Source organism: Tachyglossus aculeatus, chromosome 15, assembly GCF_015852505.1.
Source record: "Tachyglossus aculeatus isolate mTacAcu1 chromosome 15, mTacAcu1.pri, whole genome shotgun sequence".
Classification (NCBI taxonomy): Eukaryota; Metazoa; Chordata; class Mammalia; order Monotremata; family Tachyglossidae; genus Tachyglossus; species Tachyglossus aculeatus.
In genome coordinates this window covers 6,747,738-6,763,465 of record NC_052080.1, presented here as the reverse complement: position 1 = coordinate 6,763,465, position 15,728 = coordinate 6,747,738, and the positions used below count along the sequence as shown (strand labels likewise).

The window sequence follows — 15,728 nt, the reverse complement described above, 5'->3', positions numbered from 1 at the left end:
TTCAAAGCTAAAGGTGGTCACAGGACATAAACCCTGAGGAACCTGGGTAACAGCTAGATGGCTATTCAGCTGCCCTACATAAGCTGAAGTTTGTTGGGCCTTACAAGAAGGACAGAAAATATTTTTTAAGGACCCAAGGAACCAAAATCTCAGCTGTGAAAAGCAGGAGTCTGCAACAGACAGGAACACACCGGCCTATCCTTTAGTTAGTTGTTTTGGAATGCCTCTTTCGAGGCAGAGACAGAATTGAATAGGACTCACGACTCCAAGCACTGCAGAGTGCTTATGCTAAAGTGCAGCAAGGAGGAAGACAGGATTGCTGCTGATGAGTTCAAAAGTATCTGATGGATACTTTTGACACCTGTCTACATGGTTTGTTTTGTTGTCTGTCTCCCCCTTCTAGACTGTGAGCCCTTTGTTGGGTAGCGACCGTCTCTGTATGTTGCCAACTTGTACTTCCCAAGCGCTTAGTACAGTGCTCTGCACACAGGAAGCGCTCAATAAATACGATTGAATGAATGAATTAACTAATCGATTAATGTATAATTGAGAGTTAATGATACGTGTACTTTTCTCTTAGTTCATCCACTCTGGGAGAGGCCAGACTTGGTTCCCGGAGGAGATCGACAGTCACCAATTAATATCCAGTGGAGAGACAGTGTGTATGATCCATGCCTGAAACCCTTACAAATCTGTTATGACCCAACTACATGTCTTCACATCTGGAATAATGGATATTCTTTCCTAGTGGAATTTGAAGATTCCTCAGATAAATCAGGTAAGAGGCTAGAATTATGTCCAGCCCTGAAGAATTCAGATCATATCATAACTAATATTGTATATAATCAGTGCATATTTAAATCCTGTTATAATGTAAGCAGTTAGTTCTCCATTTAGCATGGGGCTACATCCCTGCCTACCTTGTGTTAAGAAAAACTTACGTCATAGGTCACGTTTCGCCAGAAGCCGGATGCAAACACAAAGCTGTTTCTTTTGACATCACATCACATTCCCTCAAGGCAGGCTCTGTGGAGGAGTTATTACATCCAGAACAAGTTCCATTCCTTAAAACTCACCTCTCGTCACCCACAGCTGAGAGTGAACCTGGAAGCCATGCCCCTACACCACGTGCTTTGTCTCTGATTTTTCACCTCTTTTTTTTTTTTTTTTGTAAATGCCTACTACATGCCAGGCACTGTACTAAACGCTGGGATGTATACAAATTAATCCAGTTGGTCACAGTCCCTGTCCCACATGGGGGTTACAGTCTTAATCCCCATTTTAGAGATGAGGTAACTGAAGCACTGAGAACTGAAGTGACTTTTCCAAGATCACCCAGCAGACAAGTAGCGGAGCCAGGATTAGAATCCAGGTCCTCTGATTGCCAGACCCATGCTCTTTCTACTAGAGCCTGATTAAGTGTCTCATTAAGACACTTAGAACCCAGGCAATTTAAAACATAGAACATTTAGAACATAGGCAATTTTAAAAATGCTTGTATTAACTAGTCTGATTTCATTTTAATGAAGTTCTAGTACACTAAAGTGATTGTAATGCCTGTGGGAATTTCATCAAATTGGGATTTTATAGAGTAAATGTGTTCTTCAATATTTTCCTTAAATATGTTACTGCTAATATATTGTCCATTGCAACTGTGAGTTCAGAACACTGGAAATCAAAAAGAAGCCTTTTTCCTTTACGCATGGTGGTTGTTCTTCAATAGCTAGTTAGATTTGGGTAATAAATTGGGAAATTAGGACTTGTGATTTGATTGCATCATTAAGCTAAATGGTGTTATTTGAAAAAAAAATCATTCAAACACCTTACAGGTTCATCCGTTAGAGTGTTTTATAATTGTTCTCTTCCCTCCAGCCTACCTGGGTGTGAAATGAGTCTAAATTGTTTTGCAATTGTTCTGAAAAGCTTAGCCAAGTTTAAATTTGAAATATCACAACCTAAAAATTCCAACTGTAATTCCAACTGAATGACAACCTGCAAGTTATGATCCATCCCTCAGTGATCACTACAGTGTTGCTTAAGGAACACTTCATGTCACCTCCTTAAAATTGCTGGGAATGTATGGACAAGTTTACACGACTACACTCTTCTTTGAGCCATTCCTTTTTTCTGGGAAACTAACTGGGTTCCTCGTATGTTAGTCATTCTAATAACATCAACAGCCATGAGCTCTAACGAAGGAATGATGCTTCTGAAAGGAATTGCTGTATTCCAGACTTGACCAAATCATCATTTCCTTAAAATACGATAAACTGGAGTACTTCCAATTTCTGAATTAAGGCTAGTACTGGGATTAGAAAGCAGGCATTTGGCTTTTTCTTGCAGTCTTGCCTTTCTTCTTTCTCATTGCAAGCAAATTCTTTTAAAACTGCTTGACTGTAAAGTTCTGTCTTTTTTTAGATTTTTGCTTTTTAAAGTATGATATTTCTCACACATAACTTTACTCTGGGCTTCTGTATCAGTCAATCAATCATATGTATTTAGCACTATGTACAGAGCACTTTACTAAGTGCTTGGGAGAGTACTATATAACAGAGTTGTAGACATTTTCCCTGCCCACAAGGAACTTACAGTGTTGAGTCTGAAATTCCTTTTTTTTTTTCCAAATGCCCCTTCTAGGTGTGTCGTTTTAATAGAACATAATTTATATCACTCTAGTTTAAATTGCAGCCTTATCCAAGGGTTGACATGCTAAATCACCTTTTAAAATGTTGAAAATTATTTTTGCTAAACCTTTAGCAGTAATTCTTAATGCACTTTCAAGCATTTAGTTCAGCTAATAGTAATAGTAATAGCTAATAGTAATAGTGAAATAGTAATAGGAGTTAGTCTTTTCCAACAGCTTTCCTGTAATGCTCTTGAATTCAGAGTTGTCAATGATTCTTCTATTTCCGAATTCACACCGTTATTAGTAATATACTATAGTGTTAAAAGAACAAAGTCATTTGTTCATTTTTTTAACTGTGAAGCACTTTTAATTTCTAGGCTAGAGCCATATGAGATAATTACAGAACATCATTAATTGGCATGTGACTGACCTGTTTTAATGGTCCTTACCAAGTTTACTAAGATTTCACTCCTTGGAAGTCATACCTTCCATTCTTCTATTTCCGAATTCACACCGTTATTAGTAATATACTATAGTGTTAAAAGAACAAAGTCATTTGTTCATTTTTTTAACTGTGAAGCACTTTTAATTTCTAGGCTAGAGCCATATGAGATAATTACAGAACATCATTAATTGGCATGTGACTGACCTGTTTTAATGGTCCTTACCAAGTTTACTAAGATTTCACTCCTTGGAAGTCATACCTTCCAAGTACAGTGCTCTGCACATAGTAAGCACTCAATAAATACGATTGATGATGATGATGATGATACCTTAACTAATCTTCAAAGAGCCTAATCTTTCTCTCTCTCCTTCCACTTTTCAGTTTTTACCTCCTCTGCTTCCTGTTAATATTTCTTCTTTTCTTCATGCTTATGCCATTCAGCAGTAAAAGAAAACACTATTTAGAAGGAAAGAAATGCTGCCTCAAAATAAAATACAGCAGTTGGAAAATGGGTACATTTTTGAAGAAATTAAGGACACTTTTAATAAGAAAAACATCCCAGAATGTAAGGAGCTAATGGAACATAAATACCCTAAAACAACAAAATGGAAGACTAGGAAGTATCACAGCTTATTTTTCCACCAGGAATTTTGGGGAAAAAATCTCACAAGAAAAGAGTTTGAGGAAGGTATGTAATTCTGTATGCATATTATACATAGAATCATATGGGAACTATATATCTGAGTTTATAGATAGAAAAGACCAATATGTAAAAGCAATCCTATCCACGTGTTCACAGGTAAATATTATTGGTTTGTGGCTCAGCTACCACTTGCATCACCTGAGCTGTTGTCACATGGACTTCCTTGGCTCTGGTTAAAGCTTAGATTCAAGGAGAGATGCTCTATTTCTGATCATTGCTCAGTGCCTTTGTCTATATACCCTTACCATTACCTAAGTCCACATTGAGTCTAGCTAACATCTAGTCATTCCAGGACAGTATTCTGTCTCCAAATGTGGCAACAAAAAGTCCTCAGAAGCCGTGAGATCTACTGCCTGGCTAGGGATATTTTATAACATCTTTAACTTTTCCCTACAGACAGCCCATTATGGCCCACTGAATTTTTCCAAGCCATTCTTGAACATATTGGTATTTTCTACCTGCAGAATTTCTTAGGATAATGAATTCCTCATACTTTCAACCCTCTTTTTATATCCTTTTTATTGAATCTATGAACTTCAGTCTTCACTAGATGCCCCCAATTCTGATGCTTTAGGGTTTGGTGAATAATGATTTTTCATGATTTTGTAGATTTCATTCATGTCCCTCTCATTTTTTTCTTTCTGTGTATTGTATTTTTATCTAAACATCTATTAACCTAGAATTTTGGTGAAATTCTTCAGGCAGATTTCCTGAACATCTGCAGATCCCAGAGTGCTAATCACATGAAATGCACATAATGATAATAACAATTATCATACTTGTTAAGTGCTTACTTAACTTCTCTGTGCCTCAGTTACCTCATCTGTAAAATGGGGATTAAGACTGTGTGCCCCATGTGCACCACCTGATTACCTTGTCTCTACCCCAGCGTTTAGAACAGTGCTTGGCACCTAGTAAGCGCTTAACAAATTATTATTATCATCATTATTATTAGTAGTACTGTGTGCCAAGCACTGTTCTAAGCACTGAGGTACGGACAGGTTGATCAGGTTGGCCACAGTCCCTGACCCTTGTGCAGCTCTTAATCCCCATTTACAAATGAAGCAACTGAGTCAGAGAAGGTCAGCAACCTGTTCAGGGTCACAAAGCAGACACTTGGCTTCCAGGTGTGTGCTCTATCCACCAAACCACGCTACTTCCTATATAAAGTCAACAGATATGCTATTGAAATCTTATTTTTTTTTTACTGCACTTCTCGTCTGTATGGCCTAGAGCAAACATCGGGTCTGCTGTCCCACCTGGAGATGTAAATACATTTTGTGAGTCTGGGAACACATGAGTCCTTCAGCAAACTGAAACAGAAAGATTAGACAAATATCTAGTATATGGGAAAAGCTATTAAGGGGAAAAGAAGGTTTTTGGCTTGAATGATCCAAATTGGTTACATGATTTCATCCTAATTATTGGCTGATTGTTCGCTTTTCCATTTCAACTGGGCTGTGCAGACAAAGCACAAGAGTGATCTGATCAGCTGAACTTTACTTCAAATGTATGTCTTTTTCACACGCATGGCTATTGGTTAATTGACTGAATGGGTCTTCAACATTTAAGAACCTTACAGGGCCTACTCTCATCCAGTCCTTTTCCTCAAGTAAAGATGATACGCTATCTGTAACTCATGGAGATTGATCCCAGCTAGCCTTGGTAGGGGCCAAACTTAGCTCCCCACACTTGTCTGTTACAGATGACTCTTACCTTGTATATACTAGAAAATGAAGGGTTTTTAATTTGTGGAAGCACTTTCCTTCCCCTCTGGAAAAAGTGGATCACTTAAGTTTACCTTTTGAAAGTAAGTACGGAGAAGAAAAAACTTCTTTGAATTGGCATTTATGTTCAGTTATGCTACTCATTACTGAACATGCCACTATCCAGGCTGAAAGGTCTGGCTAAAAAGACATAAAAAGGAAGAAATAAAAGCATCATTTTTCTCTTATCCTGGGAACGTCCCCCTCCTGAATCAGTCAAGTCTACCAGTTATACTCTGCGCTGCATTTCTTTTTCATCCATTTTAGAGTGTGGCTGACCTCTTTCTTCAAAACTCGGTGAAATTAATTAGATAGTTCATTAACTCTATTAATTTAGTGCACATGAAAGTCATTGATCAATGGCATTGCGCTAGAACTAGAGTGTTCTCTGTTGTTAGGTACTTAGTATGCAGTTCTCCATAAACATCTCAGTTCCAACCTATAACATTCCTGTTGGTCCAGACCTTTCCTAAGCATACGCAACCAACTAACTTAAGATGAGGTATAGTTTTGTCTACAACTGTCTGTGAGATGCCACATTTTTTTTCTTTTTTTTGGAAGGGAAGAAGGGAGGCTTCATATTAAATTTCAATTAGTCTTCTAGACTGTGAGCCCGTTGTGGGCGGACATTGTCTCTGTTGCTGAATTGTACTTCCCAAGCACCTAGTGAAGTGCTCTGCACAGAGTAAGTGCTCAATAAATATGATTGAATGAATGAATTAAATTTCAAAGCAAGTGTTGAGAAGAAAATGTTTCATTTTCTCTCTAGGAAAATGCACTTAAACGATGATGATCCCACCGATGGTGAATGTTATCCAAGTTGGAAGTAGGATGGCCAGTCATCCAGTTTTCTAGCCTGGTCTGTCCCTTCTCTGTAATTGTACATCATCATTTCCCTCCTGCCATCATGTTCTATGACTCGGATTTGGCACCTGGATTCATACGGCCTGGGAGAGAAATACAAGTCATCTGGAGCCCAGGGTGGCAGGGAGTGGTTGGAGTTGCAAGGTTATGCCTGTACCTCCATAGAAACACTCTTGGTCCAACTAGGTGTACTTCTACAAAATGGCATATATGATATCATCGTGTTCCATGGCATGCCCAGTGTAACACACGTGATGATACATTCATTCATTCAATTGTATTTATTGAGTGCTTACTGTGCACTAAGCGCTTGGGAAGTACAAGTTGGCAACATAAAGAGACGGTCCCTACCCAACAACGGCCTCACAGTCTAGAAGGGGGAGACAGACAACACAACAAAACATGTGGACGGTTGTCAAGTCGTCAGAGCAAATAGAAATAAAGCTAGAAGCACATCATTAACAAAATAAATTAAATAATGAATATGTACAAGTAAAATAAATAGAGTAATAAATCTGGGTGTTGGATATCCACAAGAGTTGTCATTGTCCCACCCGGTTTGCTTTTAAAAATATGAGGAAAAGAGTTACTCTGGCTTTTATCTTTGATGGTGGCTAATTTCAGCCAATTACTAAAAGTCAGGGGGTGCCTTTAATGCACATTAGCTCAGTCGTATCACTAGCTCAGAGAGATTGAGGTTAAAAAAAAGTGATTCATTTAAAGCAGTTTTATTTAATGCAGCATGACTTTAAATGGGGACTGCTTTGAAACAGCCCTCACCATCAATTTAAATCCTAGCCCCAGCTTTCCCGAATGAGTGACTAACAGATTGTTTTTATTGTTGTTGCAGTAATTACTGGAGGTCCGCTGGAAGGCAACTACAGACTAAAGCAATTCCACTTTCACTGGGGAGCAATAAATGACTGGGGTTCAGAACACACTGTGGACAGTAAATGTTACCCAGCAGAGGTATGCAGAAAAACTGTTTAAGATGAAAGACATAGATACATGAATACAGTCATTTTTAAAAAGTCTAAAATTGAAATCTAGCAAAGAGCCATATTGATGAGTGTGATTACTGTTAACCAGGCGTTTCTTCCTCATAGGATTACTATAAGATATGTGGAAATGTATATATGTAAATATATGTATATATCTTATTTTAGAGATGTAGAAGGTGAAACAGACTAAGTAAACAGACCAATAGCAAAGATAAAACAGACAAAAATGAGTTCTTCCTAAATTGTCAACCTGTGGGCAAAGAAAATCACATTTTAAAGAAGACTCAAAGAGCAGGGATAAAGTAAAAGCACAAATAGGAAGAATTTTAAAGATTTCTTTTTTAAATAAAATAATGCCCAGTTTTCATTCTGACTTCTATTTTCTTGTACCTCCAGCCACATTTCTCCCCAGAGTCAATGCTGGGGACTTATAGAGATAATACAGGCTCTAATTGAATTCAGTAGCCACATGAATTTCAAACAAATTCTTTGGTTAGTGTGGTCATAAAACTGAATCACAACTGTGGCCCAGAGTGAGTCCCGCCGTGATCTACTGCTCCAACCACAAATTAGAACCTGGAGCAGGCCTTCAGGGATGCGACCCACATTAGCTACAGAGAGGCAGCACTCAACAAATATTGGCTTAGATTGCCAGTGAAACGAAATTTATTCTACCAACAAATTAGAACCTGGAGCAGGCCTTCAGGGATGCGACCCACATTAGATACAGAGAGGCAGCACTCGACAAATAGTGGCTTAGATTGCCAGTGAAACGAAACTTATTCTGTCAGATGGCCAGGGATTGTAGGGGTGCGTGGGCACAATGTAGAAGTAGTGATGATGCAGCATGACTTTGTACATATTTATTTTGTACATTTATTACTCTATTTATTTTACTTGTACATATCTATTCTATTTATTTTATTTTGTTAGTATGTTTGGTTTTGTTCTCTGTCTCCCCCTTTTAGACTGTGAGCCCACTGTTGGGTAGGGACTGTCTCTATATGTTGCCAATTTGACTTCCCAAGTGCTTAGTACAGTGCTCTGCACACAGTAAGCGCTCAATAAATACGATTGATGATGATGATGATGATGGTGGTAATCGACAGCCCGCTGGGGTCAGCGCACTGGACTAAGCGTGTGGGCAAGCGCAACAGAAGCCAGAGACATATACCCTATGTCTCTATACATATACCCTATAGAGACATATAGAGACATATAGAGACATATACCCTATGTCTCTATACATATACCCTATGTCTCTATACCCTATACAGGAGATTACATTCTGCTGTATACATGTACAGGCATGCTTGAGAGCAATTGTAGTTAGTCAGATGAGCCTAACAAACCAAAATCAAAAATAAGCAGAACCCACCCACTTGCATTCATCTCAGTCATAGCATCCCCTTGGCTTAGATGCATTCACAACCCACAGTCCTGTCCTGGTGTAATCTAAGGTGTGGTTTCCTCCTCCTGGGACATCATCCCCACAGGTAATAAAATTCTGTCTCTGGTGGAGCCAGCTGGCAAATTAACAGGTAACTTTTCCTCTCTGTTCCCCTGGGCTGTACTTGAGCAGTCAGGGGTTGACGGGAGAGGAAATGAGAAAAGGAGCAGTAGGAAGCAGAAAATTTGTGGTGAAGCAGCCAACATGGAGATTTTTTTCCCAAGATCATAACAATGGTAATAATAATCCTGGTATTTGTTAAGCTCTTACTTTCTGCCAAGCACTGTACTAACCACTAGGGAAGATACAAGGAAAACAGGTTGGACACTGGTCCCTGGCCCACATGGGGCTCACAGTCTACGTATGGGGAAGAACAGGTATTGAATCCCCATTTTGCAGAAGAGGAAACAGAGGCACAGAAAAGTTAAATGACTTGCCAAGTCACTGAACTTTTCATTTAGAAGAAAAAAACAGGAATTTTGTTTTGGCTAGTGAGAACACTGTAAGGGGCTGAGCAACCTGAGCAACTTGGAAAGGAGAGGAAAGTGTGGACTCCAGTAGCTTTGAATTGTCGACCAAAGTAACCCCACAGAGATTAACCCACATGTTATATGCTCATCTCATTCCTCCTGGAAGGTCTTTTTCTCTGACTTAAATAGACTCTGCCATTTCCACATATCAAACACTTCTCAAGCATATGTAGACTGAATAAGTGGTGTCTCCAGAGTAACAGTATGAAAATTGACATATGTTGCCAATTTGTACTACCCAAGCGCTTAGTACAGTGCTCTGCACATAGTAAGCTCTGAATAAATACGATTGATGATGATGATTGACAAGTGCAGTGCACCTCACCACCACGGAGGCAACGTTTGCTAAAGCGATCTACTATATGTCTGTTTCTTTTCATTATTCCCCCATATAAATCCTTCACGCTTTCAAAAAATTTTGATTCCTGATTTTCTTTTATTTGACCTACCACCGTATTCAAGTTCACTTTTCCTGTTGGGTTCATTTTAGGAATCTCTGATATTTAAAAATATAACAATAATAATAATGATGGCATTTATTAAGCACTTACTATGTGCCAAGCACTGTTCTAAGCACTGGGGAGGATACAAGGTGATCAGGTTGCCTCACGTGAGGCTCACAGTCTTAATCCCCATTTTACAGATGAGGTAACTGAGGCCCAGAGAAGTTAAGTGACTTGCCCAAAGTCACACAGCTGACAATTGGTTAAGTCGGGATTTGAACCCATGAACTGAGTCCCAAGCCTGGGCTCTTTTCACTGAGCCAAAGACCCAAATCTCATCTAAAAAGATCAAGTAATTTTAATTATCTTGCTTATTTTCCCCACTTTCATGCATTAATGCTCCCCTAATTATATTTTAGCTACATTTAGTGCACTGGAATGCAGTGAAATATGAAAGTTTTGAAGATGCTGCAATGGAGGAAAATGGCTTGGCTGTGATTGGAGTATTTTTGAAGGTAAAATCAGTTGGGTCTGCAGTGTTGGCTCTGGGGTGGGATGAGCCCAAGGAGGGGCTGTTGGAGAGACCCAGGATATGGATGTGGACATTGGCATTCAAATTTGAGGGCTAGGAGTGGTGTGTAAAGTCCGGCGAGAGGGGAACCCAAGAGAGCTTCCACGTCTTGGGCAGGACGAATCCTTGTCACTGGTAGTTTCCCCATCCCTAGTGCCATGGGACCTGGGAGCATTCACCCCTTTTACTCTTCCTCCAGTCCCACTAATCTGAAATGATGTGCTGAAATGGGCTGTTTTGAGGATCCAGGTGTGATAGAGACATTCATTCATTCATTCAGTTGTATTTATTGAGTGCTTACTGTGTGCAGAACACTGTACTAAGCGCTTGGGAAGTACAAGTCGGCAACATATAGAGACGGTCCCTACCCAACAGTGGGATCATGGACACACAGAGTCAGTATCACAAGCAGATTTATTTAGGGATAATCACCCTCATGATGTCTCTTCTGCCTGTGGAGGCCCCGTGAACCTAGATGGACGCCGGCTTAGCTCTCAACAGTCTGGCACCTCTGCAGTCAATCCAATTGGAGGCCCGACCTCCGGCAGGGAATAGTTGCCTTCTGATTATTTCTGGCTCTCCGTTTATCTGGATGGCGGGGATGATGGCCAAGAGGATGTGCATTCCTTGGCGTGAACTCATTTGACAAATGGTGCATCCTCCTATGTGGAGTCATAGTCTCTACCTGATGGTACTTGTTTCCTCCCTGGCGGGGTGTGTGGGTGTGTGTGTGTCTGTGTTGTATATGCAGTGGACACCTTTGGAACGCGCCATTTCTTAAGATTAGAATAAAAAGTGACAGGCCTGTCTGGTTGTGATCAACCACTATGGGCTTTTTCTTCCTGTGGTTTGGCTATATTCCCCCAATGACCTCAGGGAGAAGAGCTGAGACATTCCCTATCCTGTCCCGCATTGAATACAGTTGTCTTTCAAGCGCTTATCCCTAGTATATTATGATTAGCCGTTCAGCTCCAGATGTGGTTTGTTTCTAGAGTACTCCGGAAATCTTGATTTTTCTTAGATTTTGTCAAATTGCTGATTGAGTGTTTATTTAGGGGATGTCTCCTGTTGACACTTTTAAAATACGTCTTCTTCTTCTTCCAGTTAGGAACACATCATAAGGAATTACAGAAATTGGTCGATGCTTTGCCTGCCATTAAACATAAGGTAATATTTTTCATCTAAAAGGACTTGAAATTTTTTTAACTATACAGTAATTTGCCCAAAGGTCAAGGTGATAAAGCAATGCTTGCAATCTGTTTCTAAACTTAATCACATTTAAAGGAGCTTGATTCTGTAATTGATTGCTGCAAAAGAGCTAAATATTATGTCAAAATGAAATTAGCTTTTAAGAAACAATGTTTTTAAAGTATTGTTGATAGTTGACCAATAGAAACCCACTCCCTCACTTCAATGAGTTAATTATAGATTTGAATGAATGTTCAGAGGAAAAGGCCTTTCTATTGTAAATTCTGCTGTCTTTTATCTCTTTGGGCTGAGCCAAAGAACGCACTTTAACAAGGAAGAAATAGCGGAGGGATGGAACTCAAGAGTTTTATTCCTAGAAGATTTGGTACACCTTTGCTCCAAGATGTATCCCATTTCATATTTATGTCTCATTTCTTACTCCAATCCCATATTAGAAGCTGCAGGCCTCTTGGTTGACAGTGAATCACCATCATCTAGTGGAAAGAGCAAAGGCCTGGGAATCAGAAGACCTGGGTTCTAATATAAGCTCCGCCATTTGTTTGGTGTGTGACTTTGATGCATAAGTTGAGACTTAACTTCTCTGTGCCTCAATGCCTGTCCTCCTTCGTACTCAGATTGTGAGCCCCATATGGGGCCTGATTAAGTGGTTGGCACATAATAAGTGCATAACAAATGCCATTTTGGGTGGGGCAAAATTAATGGCTTTTATGCCTTTTTGTGTGTTTATCCTTGAGTATTCATTTGAATGGTTTGATATATTGGAGGACGGTCTCTTTGCGATATTTTATGGATCATGACCCAATTGATGTCCCTGAGCCAGTCTGGAAGGTTGGTATTAGATGCAGCTGCAGTATACTACATTATGCTGTCATCTAAACTTTTATTCTTTGGCTCCACATTGTAGTGTGCGGGCTTTCTTTCTGACAGCTGCTCTCCCTTTTATTGAATTCAATAATCCAGTTGGCTTGTAGCTTCCCTCAAGCAGTGGCTCAGCTCTTCTACTTTAATTATTGATAATTTTTAAATTACACAGTATACCATTTATTTTAATGCCCAAAAGCCATTTATATTAGTTCTTGAAACAGAAGTCTTTCTTAAGGAGTTTTAAAGGCATCAGGTTACCGGTATTTTTCTTTCTGTTCAGGACATTCAGGATCTGCAGATTTTGTTTTCAAGAATGCAGAAAACTCTCCCACTTTGTTCAAGTACAGGGGAATGACATCTCATTTTCACATTTTAAACATAATGTCCTTTTAAGTCATGCATCGCATCACTGAGCCATTGAGAATTTGCCAAGTGGTTTTAAAATACTTATCTCACTTGATCCTCACAACATCCCTCTGAGGTAGGCAGATATATTATGATTCCCATTTTACAGATGAGGACACTGAGACACAGGCGGGTTAAGCGATTTACCTGAGGTCACACAGCAGGTCAGTACCCGTGAGGAGTTTAGAACCATAACCTTCCGACTCCCAGTTCCAGTCTGTCCTCGAGACTTCATTCATCGAGCGCTTACAGTGCGGAAAGCACTATAATAAGCATTTGGGAGAATACAGTATAACAATAAACAGACACATTCCCTGCCGACAATGAGCTCACAGTCTAGAGGGGGATCCTGAGTTGTGTCAGGGCTAAGAGTCCTTCAGAGGAACCATCAGGTCTCTCCAACCGCTTAGATGAGTTGAGTTTCCCACCAGCCAGAACAGGCGATCCAGAATGGGTAGGTGAGGTAGCCAGGGAAGATGAAGGGAATCTACCCTTCCCTTCTCTCAATCCCCACCCCGATATGCTCAGAGACACCCAGGTTTAGGGTGAGAGCACGGCCCAAGCCTTTCCCCACAAGGCTCTAAGTGCTGTGTGTATTTTCTCATTCTAACTCTAAAGACGCTCTATTTATTTTAACCCCTTGGAAGGCTGTTAAACTAAACAGTGCCGTATTTTGCTTCCTTTGAACTATAAGTAGCTGTATTTTTTAAGGAAGAAATTGTTTTTTGATGCTTAACTCTTTTCATCAGGACACACTCATTGAATTTGGCCAATTTGATCCTTCCTGCCTAATGCCATCCTGCCCAGATTTTTGGACCTACTCGGGATCGCTGACCACTCCCCCGCTTTCAGAGTCTGTCACTTGGATCATTAAGAAAAAGCCCATAGAGGTTGATCATAACCAGGTAGGCTTTTCGCTTTTTATTCCCTTAAGAAATGTTGTGTTCCAAGCTTTCCAGGACCAAAGGGGGAAAACTTGGGCCAAAAATCTATGTAGCTTCTGATTCACAATTATCCTGTCCCCTTCCCAAAGCTTCACCGGGTTTCTCCTCACCCTCTCTAGCATTAGTATTTCCTTGTCACAGAGTCCTTTGTTCCCGACTCTCCCTCACCGGGCCTTTGTTGGTGCTGATCCTTGCTTAATCCCAGTGTCCCAACCTCTTCTTCCTGGCCGTCCCTATGCCCGAGCCAGGGCTACGGAGTCCCTTTGAGGTGAAGAGAGCAGATCCAGGGTGACTCCTTATCAGACGTGAGCTAAGACTCCAGTTCCAATTCTTCAGGATTCAGTTTCACCACTTCCAGCTCATTACTGTAGTCCCAGTGGCCACTGCAACCACCCCCAGGTCTCCCACCGACCTTGCCAATATGTTTTTCAGGAGGCAACTGCAAAGATTCTAGACATGATTGTAATTAAGAAAGGTCTGTTGAAGTCACTGTTTCATTTCTGGCCCAACCTCCACGGACTATGTGGTCCCCTCCCCAGCATCATCTTTGAACCAGAGGGCAACTCTTTATAAATTCCCAGCATCAGGATGCTTGGTCCTTACTTGACTAGGCACATAATGATGGTTAGCGCCACTGGGAGTTGCGAGTAGGCTGGCAGGTACCCAAACACAGTGATTTTGCTGGAAACAACCATCGTTGTGCTTTTCTGCTTATCAGGCTTCCCGTATGGAGCGTTTGGGGCAGAGACTGCAAGAGGTGGGTGGAGGGATGTTTCTATTGATTCATCAGATTCCGGAGCATGTTTTCCACAGCCTCTGGGCCTGCAAGAGCATGACAGGGCCAAAGCTTTCTGTTATTTGCAAGTGTGAGAAGTGGGAGGTGGGAGTGGTGATAGTAATAGAAATAGTAACACTTTTTGAACATCCGTTGGGTGCAACCTGCTGTACTAAAGGCTTGAAAAGTGCAAAACAAAAATGGGACCCATTCCCTGTCCCCGATGAGCTCACAGTCTAATGGTCGGGAGTAATGTCACACCGTCTTCTGTTCTAGTCTCAGTTACAGCCATTGACCTCTAGGAAAGTCTGTTGTGTTGGAAATCATTATCCGTGCTTTTATTCCCAGCTTGAGGAATTTCGGATGCTGCTCTTCACTTCAGCTGGGGAGAAAGAAAAGAAGATGGTCGACAACTTCCGTCCACTTCAGCCACTTATGAACCGAACTGTCCGTTCTTCCTTCCAGCACGACTATATCTTGCATATTCAAAAACGAACCAAGGAACAGACACAGCAAGTTATTCCATAAAGCAGGGACACAGGGGCAGTTGCTCATCCCATAAATAGTTTACTATTTTAGCTTTCTTTTTAAAACATTTAGAGCAGCCCAAGCAGGTGGGTAATATTATTTTTAACGGATTTGGGTTTTTCTTTAGAGTTCCTCATCTCTAAGAGGAAAATATTTACAAGGTAACTCGAGTCTTAAATTCCTGCTATTACTTCTTGCTATGCATTCCATGTTTTAGGAGCAATATTCATAGGGAACTTCGTAAAACATTCAAGATGTGGTGTAGAGAAGCACCTTTGGAAGCTAGCTTGCTTGGGTTTTAGAAACTATTCCAGAGATGTTAAAAAACATCTGTTCAAAGAGAGGGGAAGATAAAGAATCCCCCAAATCAGCATATAAAGGTGACTGTGGTTCTGGCAAATGTATGGAAAAGATTTCTTTAAAATAACATATGAGAGTGATTATAAGCAAGGTTGTTTTTAAGTCTTAAAAATAAGTTTATACGGAGAGCTAGAAAATATTTGAACATTTAATTATGGGGAAAATTCTTATTTAAAAGGAGCAGACTATTATAGATCAAATAATCAAGCTCATTTATTTCTAATAAAATGCTTTAGAAAAGTGA

General features: G+C 40.3%; 1 protein-coding gene across 5 annotated transcripts in view; it reads left to right on the top strand.

Annotated features, from left to right (window-relative positions):
- The window catches only part of CA5B (carbonic anhydrase 5B), a 31,628-nt gene extending 15,900 nt beyond the window's left edge, over nt 1-15,728 (top strand). For 4 of the 5 annotated variants that reach the window (XM_038757448.1, XM_038757450.1, XM_038757449.1 and 1 more), the window contains 6 exons: nt 581-778; nt 7,255-7,373; nt 10,248-10,343; nt 11,504-11,566; nt 13,627-13,782; nt 14,945-15,728. In XM_038757448.1, coding sequence (XP_038613376.1) covers nt 581-778; nt 7,255-7,373; nt 10,248-10,343; nt 11,504-11,566; nt 13,627-13,782; nt 14,945-15,124 — 812 coding nt within the window. In that variant the 3' untranslated portion in view covers nt 15,125-15,728. Of the gene's footprint in view, nt 1-580; nt 779-3,503; nt 3,760-7,254; nt 7,374-10,247; nt 10,344-11,503; nt 11,567-13,626; nt 13,783-14,944 lie in introns of those variants that run through there. The other variant, XM_038757451.1, reaches the window with a different exon arrangement.